Consider the following 10,391-nt stretch of genomic DNA (forward strand, 5'->3'; position numbering starts at 1 on the left):
ATATAGCCTAAATCCTATATAAAATATTAATCATACACTTTTACAAGATCCAATAAAATTTATTCATAGAATAATAATTCATAGATGATGACAGAATAGATAGATGAATGACAGAATTAAAAAGACTGATGACAATCCTTCAGATGCATAATCAAGTTAAATATCATGCTCACTGCTTACAGGAATTCAAAATAGCCTCCATTTCTGTTTATGTAACTTCTGCTGCCGTTTATGAAGTTTCGTGTTGCCCGTCTCTCTTCATTGGACTGTGTCTTCATTACTTTTAACGTCAATCGAATTCTGATAATCAGTTCCTCTCTGGTCTCTACAGGTTCTCTAAACTGGTTCAAAAACTAAATTTTGCATGAAGAAATTGGTTCTGGACTTCTCTTAAGGTGCGTACAGATATACGCGCCGCGAACATGAGCAATTCACTTTAATCAGCTGATTATATCTGTATTTTTACAGAAACGGTAAGATACAGATATAAAAAGCTTGGTATCAGCCAGGGCCGCCCCGAGGATAATAGGCGCCCGGGGCGAGATTTTGATATGCGCCCCCCTCACAAAGTATAGCGCGGTAAAGTATTATTTAAAAGTAAAGCTACATTGCTCTTCCAGGAGCTGCTCTTCTATTATGGGCTGCATCCTCTCCTTGATAATCATGCTATAGATTTTGTAAGCAGAGTTTAGCAAGCTGATTCCTCTATAGTTGTCACAAGAACTTCTTAGTCCAGTCAATATAGACATAAAAAAGGAGGCGTGCTTGCAATTTATATTGTAGTTCTGATTTTTTAATATATTATGTGGATACATGAGAGAAGTCCAGAACCTCGTATTTTCAGGTCATTTTCCAGTTTTCAGCTATTTCTGCCAAATCCAGTAATAATAAATTTGCTCTAGCCTTTGTTTTAGATTATAAAATTATGAATAAAATGAGATCATTCGCAACTCTTCATCACCAATAAGTACTGAGTTATGATTTTCCAAAAATGAGTAAATTTTAAAGAAAAAATAAATTCTGATGAATTATAGTTTTTGATCAACAATATCAATAGCTTGTCCAAAGCTGGGTGATAAAACTTTTTATCTTATACTCTTTTCTAACCTTGTATTCTGCAGGTTAAAACCTATTTAATTTTGAATTTCCGTTGATATTCCTAAATTGAAAAATTTTCAATTTATATTAAATTGAAAAATTTAATTTATTTCTTATTGAAAAATTTAATTTATAACAGTGATACATCTTATAAGAAATAATAAAGGTTGATATCTATTAATAGTGTTATAAATAGAGAGCTTTAGGGGCGATTGCTGAGATCGGGTCTGGCTAACCCCGGCGCAACGTTGGTCTAGCGCAACTTTGGTCTCGGCTAAAAAATCGGTTTGCTGAGATCGAGTTTAGCTGTCGGTTATCTCTTGGTCGAGAGCAACTTTGATCTGCGGGTTTAGCCAGACCGACGCTCAAGTTTAGCCAGACCGAGGAGCAACTGAAGGAATCCACGGGGAATTATTGTCGCAATGTTGGCAACAGCCATCTCGAATGCTACTTTGGCTCTCACACGCTGTCTTTGCGTATTGCTTTTGCACTCTCTCACTCACACTCACTCACTCTCCCATCATTCGTTTCGTTCTTGGTTTTTCTTCTTCCCCTCCCTCCCACTCACTCTCTCTCTCTCAGGCACAATATGCCTTTATTAGGGCATATTGAAGAAGAAAAAAATCAATCAATCTCATTCTCTCTCTCTCTCTTTCCCCCACTTACTCCCATTCTCTCTCTATTTCGGTCTTGATCCTCTCTTGACCGTCGTTATAATGATTATCTGTGATTAGATAATCTTCTTAACTCTTTCGAATGTTGTTACAGTGAACACATGAACAACTAACTCCTCACCTTTTTGGTGTTCATTTGGAATTCATTTTCATTTATTTCCAAAATGTAGTTTTTTTCTAGCGTATTGTCCAGCTAGGAATTTAACGTAATATTTTTCAATTATTAAACAAATAATAGCTATTGCCGCAACACTATGTATAATGCGACATGATGCTGCAGTACTCACATAAATCACAAGTCTCTATGTGGACTACCATCAGCAAAAAATCTGAGAGCAATCAGCACTTCTCTTCAGTTTTAAATTATGATACCGTACTCGCCGACTTGAGGTATTGGTTCGTAATAATCCAAATATTCAAGGTACCGTAATCCATTATTCACTTCATCCACTCACAAAATCAATTCCACAGAAAGGATCACGCAAACGAAGGGTCGCTCATCACCATCTGGACTCAACTTAATAGTTCAATTATGCAATGCACACTATTTCTGCATCCCGTGATGATGCAAGCAAACGCAGCTGCCTCCAATTAGCAACAATCGACCCCACATAGATTGATAGATATCATCTCATACTTTCTTACAATTACAATGTATTTAATACAGTTCTCCTTCATTACTGATATAGTTGCAGTTCCATATTATGTTCAAGCCAATTATAGATAGCATCGATACTATCGTGTAGCCTAGATTCGTAGAAGGTAATCGACCACTGATAGAAATTGAGTCAAAAGAATTGGCTTCCAATTTAATATATTTTCAGACATTGTTTAAACCAAAAAATATAATATAATATGAGTATTGAGAGAATATCAGAATGATAATAGAATTATGGGCTACTCAGTGAATGGGCTAGTACTGCCAGAGACAAATAAATAGGTATCTTTCAAACAGTATCTTTACTCTATGGAACTGCATATAGCGAATACTTCAGAAAAATCTTTTTGAAGTAAGTCAGTTTTGTTTTTACCATCTTTAGCAATTGAAAGTTCAATTTAACATGTATTGATAATTGTTCATTCAATTTCATGCATGAATATGAAAAGATCATGTATTTAAACCAGTTCATGTGATTGAAACGTAGTTCCCTTGAACAATGCTCCAGCACCTTTTTTTAGTATGGTACCCACAAAATGTCCTTGTTATGTTATGATTAAAGAGTAGTTTCCACCGGGGACAGGAGGATATACAAATCTCCAGTAATATCTGGGAACATGGATATATCCCCCCCCACAGTAATTTTTTTTTCACTTTAGTAAAAATCATGAAAATCATAGCTTTGAAACTATTTTTTGAAACAATTGAATGACTAATGAAATTATATTTCCATTCTATTTGTTATATGAACTGAAATAACATAGGCCTATAATATTTTCTATAAAAATTAAATAATGATCAGCCCACTAAACATAAAGAAACTTCATTATTAGGATGTAGTTTTTCAAGTGGAAATTGCTTGAAATCACACCAAATTGAGGGTATTTTTCTCAAATTTTCCGGGGGAGGCCCCCCGGATGCCCTTTTTGTGAGAGGTAAAGAATTTCCTTGTTGTTTGAAGGTGTTTTCATTTTCACTTTCTTATGTTATAATATTTTAAACATTAGTGGAAAAACATTTTAAATATGACTTTATGGGTAATGAAATTATTCAGAATTCAAAGGTGAACCCCAATTTGACATTTGTTTTCAATAAAATCAAAAGAATAGCGAGTTAATAGCTTAATCCCGAACTTAAACCTGCCTCCTAGCAGGTCTAAGTTGGAGTCTAAAATCATCATTTTTGCTCCTGAGATTATCTCATTTTAGCCTGATCCCGATCTCAGCAATCCACCGAGATTATCTTTTAAACTCGAGTTGATCTACGCTTGAACTCAGCAATCCACCGAGATTAATTTTAGCCTAGACTGGATCTCAGCAAACCGATTTTTAGACCGCCGGTTTTTCCCTGCGATAATTGCCGGTCGGCTAACTTTTGCGCTCGAGCATGGTTAATCCCGATCTCAGCAAACCGATTTTTGATCTGCGGCGCAAAAACCGGTTTTTAGCCGAGCGCAAGAGATAATCCCGATCTCAGCAATCGCCCCTTAGACTATTATAGTTTATCCTTAGATCTGAGAAAAGGGTCTACACTTGATAGTGACAAAGAGAGAAAGGGGGAAAGAAAGAGGAAATTAGGTAGGCCAATTTAGTGTTGGTAGGCAGATTGTAGCAGCCGCTCACATTGATCTACGTCCATAGTCCTCAGCCAGTTTGAAACGATTTTTTTGTATTTGGATATTTTATATATGCCCGGTTGACTAATTTCATGAGGAATATTATTCATAATGGTGTGACACAGAAATGATATATTCCTGTCGCAAAATGAGCGTAAGTTACGCGGGAGACCCGAGTGATGAAATCGCGCATGCCTAGTAAAATGAGGGTGATTAGACTCTGAATTGAAGTATATTTTATTCTTAAACATGTACAAAAGAACTGCCTTGATGAAGAGTTGCCTGATTCTGAAAACATCAAAAGTCAGGAACAACTGATCAGATGGAAATCTTCTGCAAAGGCCAAGGCCAGCTTTTATAATTGTTTTCTGGGTGACTGATAATTCATCTAGTAAGGCTTTGGGCGCACCTCCCCATAAAACAATACCATAGGACAAGACAGACTGGACATATGCAAAATAAACGGTTCTCAGGTGATTTATACCCAAGATTCCCCTCAGCTGGCTGAACACATAAATCATCTTCCTCAACCTACTATTGAGATATCTAACATGAGTGCTCCATGTCAATCGACTATCTATGCATATACCTAGGTATTTGTAATCATACACGGTTTCTATCACATCACAGCTGCAATCGCCACACCAATCAGCACCGCATGTATGAACCCTCAGTTTAATGTTGGTAGGAGGAGCACGACTGTCACGTAGAAAAATAGGCAAACATTTGGTCTTTTTAGTGTTCATACTGAGTATATTTGTATTGAACCAACGTTTCAATTGCCTCAGCTCACTTGAAGCGATTCTGTAGACATGCTCCCAGCTGTCCCCCTCAAAATAGATTGCGGTGTCGTCAGCAAAAAGCATCATTTTCCCAGACATATTTTCTTGAATTATATTATTGATGTAAACCAGGAATAGAATCGGACCAAGGGTGCTACCTTGGACCACACCATATCTAATGTCTTGTACGTTGCTTTCTACTTCTCCAATGGATACCAATTGGCGGCGGTTCGACAGAAAACTTTTGACCCAATCATGTGCTACACCAGTAATTCCTATGGCCGTTAGTTTATTTATCAGCAAATCATGATCAATAGAGTCAAATGCCTTTGCCAGGTCAATAAATAGTAATAGGATATATTTGTTATTATTTATGCCCTGTCTCAAATAATCACTGAGCTGGAAGAAACAGTTGGAAGAATTGCGGTCATCCCTAAACCCAAATTGGTTATCTATTAGTATGTTATTATTCTTCAGATATTTGGTGAATTGCTTCTTGAAACATTTTTCGATAACCTTAGAAATGAAGCTGAGAAGGCTGATTGGTCTGAAATTATTCAAATCGTCTTTGGCACCAGATTTATAGAGTGGAATGACTTTTGCTAGCTTGAGAACGTCTGGAAAAGTACCCGTAGTGAAGCTTCTATTAATAATGTGTCGGAGGGGAACTATAATAGAGTTAATATTGTTTTTCAAAAGGTATATACCATCTGGCTGGTATACCATCACAGCCGGGTGAAGAACCACCACGCAGCTCTGTAATGCAATTTTCCACATCCAACTCACTTACTTGTTGCAAGACAAAAAACGAGTTGATTGGCGGGTAGTTCATATGAAGTAGGTTACTATTTTGGTTTTCATTTTTTATAACATTTGCAAGAGCTTCTCCAACTTTAGAAAAAAAATATTGAATTTATTAGTTACGTCAAAGGTGGTAGAACAACTCTCTGTCTGGAAGTTCCGGTTAGCATAATTACCATTTAGAAATTTTTGAATTGGGAATGAGTTATTTTGAGGATTAATACCCGATATCTCATTAATAGTTCTCCAAAATGATATGGGTTGTTAGTAGCGGATAGTAATTTTTGCCTGTAGTAGCTATTTTTGGTATTTTTTAATGATCTGTTCAAGGTTTTCCTATAGTTATTATAGTATAATTTTAATTGCAAATTAAATGGTTGTCTGATAACAAGCTTACTTAATTTATTTCTTTTTTTAATGGAGTTAACAAGCGAATCGGTGATCCAGGGTTTTATTTTTTTATATTTAACGGTTTTTGATTTGTGAGTAGTACAACTATCTTGTACTTCTTTGATTTTCCTAATAAAGGATTCAGTACATTGATTGACGCTTTCTATTGTGGTTATATCATCCCAGTTTTGTCGTGAAACAGTCTCTGATAATTTCAAGTAGTCAATGGAAGCATAGAGAGTGCAGGTCTCATGTTGGGTGAGTAGTACTTATTTTTAATTAGTATTGATGTCGCATAATGGTCGGTAATGTCAGCACGGAAAACAGCTGGACGGAGGGCCTCCGTATCAACGTGCCTGACAAAAATATGGTCAATGCAGGTCGAAGTGAAGGCCGTCCGCCTTGTAGGAACGTTAACACAAGAAACAAAACCGGCCTCATAAAGCGCATCTAGGTATCTATTACTGATATTGTTTATTTGATTTGAGATGATATTACAATTGATATCACCGGCTATAATCTCGATGGTGTCGTTGAAACTGCTATATGCGTAGAGTGACTGTATTCACCAAAGTTTAGTCAGTGAACGTCAAGTTAATATTGCTTATGCCACAATTCACACTACACATATAATTAATGAGTTATACATAGAAATGGATTGATAAGAGAATGTGAAGGTGAAATTTAATAAAGGTACTTGAACCGATAATGTCGGGGCGGTAATCATTATACGACCGTGGCGCCCCCCTAGCCGGGGGGGGGGCACCTTTATGTACCCAAATAATATATTAAAAAATCAGAACTGCAATATACATTGAAAGCACACCCCCTTTTTTATGTCTATATTGACTGGACTATTATTATTATTATTATTATTATTACTGGAAGTTACAGTATTATATCTACAACAGTTTCCAACTTATTGAAGGGTTCCCATACATATGACTCTCTGTATATGTTGTCTCAACTAGCTATGTTTTGTAAATAACTTTGCTATTATCCAGCTAACATTGTTGTCTCGTTTCCAATTAGTGGCATTCATTGTATGCCTGAGAATGATTGACTAATTGATCTCTCGCCGACACCAAATTCAGAAAGTCCTCCGATTGGCTGAGAATCAGCTGTTGCCTGTTGGTGATTAAATTAGCCAATCGTAGGACATTCTGGGTATTGTATTGGCGAGAAATCGGTTCATGTGAAAAAGCCATTGTCATCTTTGATCACTAGACTATAGTCAATATAGGCAAAGTTTTGTGACATTACGATAGAGTTGTGAAAACACTTGAACCGAAATCATTTGGGCAACTGCCAACCACAGATTTATCAGCTATGGTGTAATCAATCACGACCGATCGAAGAACAGTGTCGCATAAACCCATTTCAAGGCTTCGTATTCGACTGCTATTGGAGCGGTACAACAGCAATATTGGCAGCGTTCACAGCTCCTTAAACAAGAACTTAGTATTCAGTTTTGCAGCTCAGCTTCTAACTGCTCAATTGGATCTGAATGCCAATTAAGGGGTTTTAGACTCAAGAGAGTTGGCGACAGTGAACTAGAGACATTTATACATTCAGGGCTCAATATATGAAAATATTATATAATCGAGAATGAGATGATTGTTTTTTTGGCTTCTTACATGAACTAAACTCTGTTCTTGTCTGAATAGTTAATAGCTCATTCGGATGCTAAAGATAGATATCGTATCCAAATGATGTTGAATCAGAATTAATTTAAGAAGATCAAAATTGGAGTTGAAATTTGACAGAAATTGAAAACGAATAAAAGTATTATAGTTCAGGTTTTGATTGTGATAAAATAAATACATACTCCGTCGATGAGTTATAGGTATTGTGAGATACAATAATGAATAATGAACTTTAATTGTTTGCTGTGCTTTTTATTGAAATGTTTTTGTGTTGTAGTATCAACCCTGTTTGCCCGGTGTTGGCGACAACGTCAGGACAACGACATATTCCGCAAGTGATGAGCGACAGTGACGACAGTGAAGATGACTTTCAGCCAGTCGGTGATGAAGGAGACATTTTCGTCAAGGACTCCACTAAGACAAACATAAAAAAGCTTTTCAATTACAACTATTTGAAAAGAAACATAGAAGACTGTGTCAAATTGTGGTGGGTTGGAGATACGGTCATTACTGGAACAGATGTGTAGAGCTCACATTCAAGTTATGGAGACTTTCAACCAAGCCTATATAGTACGGTATGTAGAATATATGTATAGACGATCCTTGTATCGATAAATTTATTACCATTGCATATGGAAGGGGCCTGTGCTCTAACATTATTTGTAAACTAGTATTACTTAGCCTACACTTGAATTTGTAATTCCCCATTGACTAATTAAAAGTAGTACAAACACTGAAATATTCTTATGTATGGCTTTATTCAGTTTACTCCTGGTCTTGAAGCAAAAGGTCAGTTATGAAGTAAAAAATTAACAAGTGACTCATAAAAGATAGTGACTCATAAGTGACTCATATCAGACGTTTACGATTATAGGATTTGTTAATTTCCATTATTTTCAACTATGTAGGTATTTGGATATAGAATTAGCGTACATGGAAATAGAATGTAATTAGAGTAATGGAATTTCAGTGGAATGTATAACGTTGCTTTTTTGTTTCTTCAAAAGCATTTAATTTGTGAATAGTAGAGATTTCTAGCATTTTCATTCAGAAAATACAATTCCCTTTATAATGTCTCTGTGCAAGTGAAACTAATCAACAAACTTATCTATTGAAATGTTTCTTGAATACATAACTTCTTCAGTGTTTGTAGATTTTTAATTTTCATTAGTAATTGTTATTGTCCCTAACTTTTTCACTGCTGGTATTTTTTCCTTGGATTGCATAGTCAAAAATTCAAATCCAATTGATACATCTTATCGCTCATCTCAATATTTGAAATGCAAATACAATTTGTATGATCTGTTTCTAATGTACTATAAGGATAACATGACACAATATAAGTGTTTTAGAACATCCTATGTGAAAGTTTCTTCAACTTATAGGAAAATACCAAACTTTTATTTCTAAATCCATGGCTAGCCCATTTCTACATTAATCCTTCAGTCATGCTTTTTCACCTTACATCAGAAAAAAATATTGAAATTCATACCATGAGATAAGTGATTTTTTCAATGATTTTTCATGCAAAAACTTGAATGATCGGATTATCCATATTAGAGATATGGATCGTCCTCTGTAGAGGAGATATACAAATGAACATAAATCTAATCAAAAACTGATCCACTCATTTTATAATATTGAAGAGTAAAATATAAATATCATAATTACACAAATATAAAAATCATAGTTCAATCCAAAAAAATTTCCCTTACATTCTATACAGCTATTTATTTGCTATGAAAATCTACAAAACAGTTTCTCTCTCTTGCAATACAAAGGTTAGTGGAGGTTGGCAGTACTGTTCTGCCTAGTAAAAACTGTTTAATTTTGTTCCTTATTTAATTTGCTTTCAACAGTTTTATTAACTTGAATTTCTAGTATTCGTTAATCGTAAGAGGTATTTTGTGAGTTGGTGAATTTGTGAAATTATTGTATTGGTGTGAATTACCTGAATTGTGACTGTAGAGTTCTGATTCGTGATTTTAACCTACAAACTTTTGACTGGTTTTGAACAGTGAGTAACTGTTTTTTTCATCTTATCATCAACTCAAGACACGTTTGTTGACTGTTGTTTGTGAATTTGTTAACTGTTGCCTACGTACTGTTCCTGTTTCGATTCGATTCAAGTGTTTTGAGCGGTAAACTAGATCAGCTGTGCTCGGAGGAGAGCAGCTTCTCTTTGTCTCAGATACAGAGTACCGGCCAGCAACGGTCAAAGTTATCACATAGATATTCAAAAGTATTCATCGAGAATCTATAGTGAGGTCCACGTTATAACGGCAGTGTGTGATTTGCAATGGTGTTGCTAACCTTGTGTATCATTCAACAAAGCAGATGGTGCTATCTCTTTCACGCATTGCAAGGTTGCCACATCGTTTATCAACAATTTGGAAATTCAACTAATTGACAAAATAGGGTTAAGTGTTAGGTTTTATTTAGGTTATATTTAATAATGTTTCATAAGGATAGGTTAGGTTTTTGCTTTGAAATTGCAATATGCTAGAAGGGGCTAGGGTCCAGGTAGAGTTACGTTTTTTGTTGTTTCAAAGGTTTTATTTAGGTTACATTTAATAATGTTTCACAAGGATAGGTTAGGTTTTTGCTTTAAAATTGCAATATGCTAGAAGGGGCTAGGGTCCAGGTAGAGTTACGTTTTTTGTTTCAAAGGTTTTATTCAGGTTACATTTAATAATGTTTCACAAGGATAGGTTAGGTTTTTGCTTT

General features: G+C 35.4%; 1 protein-coding gene across 2 annotated transcripts in view; it reads left to right on the forward strand.

Moving 5' to 3' along the window:
- The window catches only part of LOC111054081 (telomerase Cajal body protein 1), a 164,186-nt gene extending 155,779 nt beyond the window's left edge, over positions 1-8,407 (forward strand). For both annotated transcript variants that reach the window (XM_039423806.1, XM_039423807.1), the window contains one exon: positions 7,942-8,407. In XM_039423806.1, the coding sequence (XP_039279740.1) occupies positions 7,942-8,191 (250 nt within the window). In that variant the 3' untranslated portion in view covers positions 8,192-8,407. The remainder of the gene's footprint in view (positions 1-7,941) is intronic.
- Positions 8,408-10,391: the final 1,984 nt, after the last annotated feature.

This window comes from Nilaparvata lugens, chromosome 3 (genome assembly GCF_014356525.2).
Source record: "Nilaparvata lugens isolate BPH chromosome 3, ASM1435652v1, whole genome shotgun sequence".
NCBI lineage: Eukaryota > Metazoa > Arthropoda > Insecta > Hemiptera > Delphacidae > Nilaparvata > Nilaparvata lugens.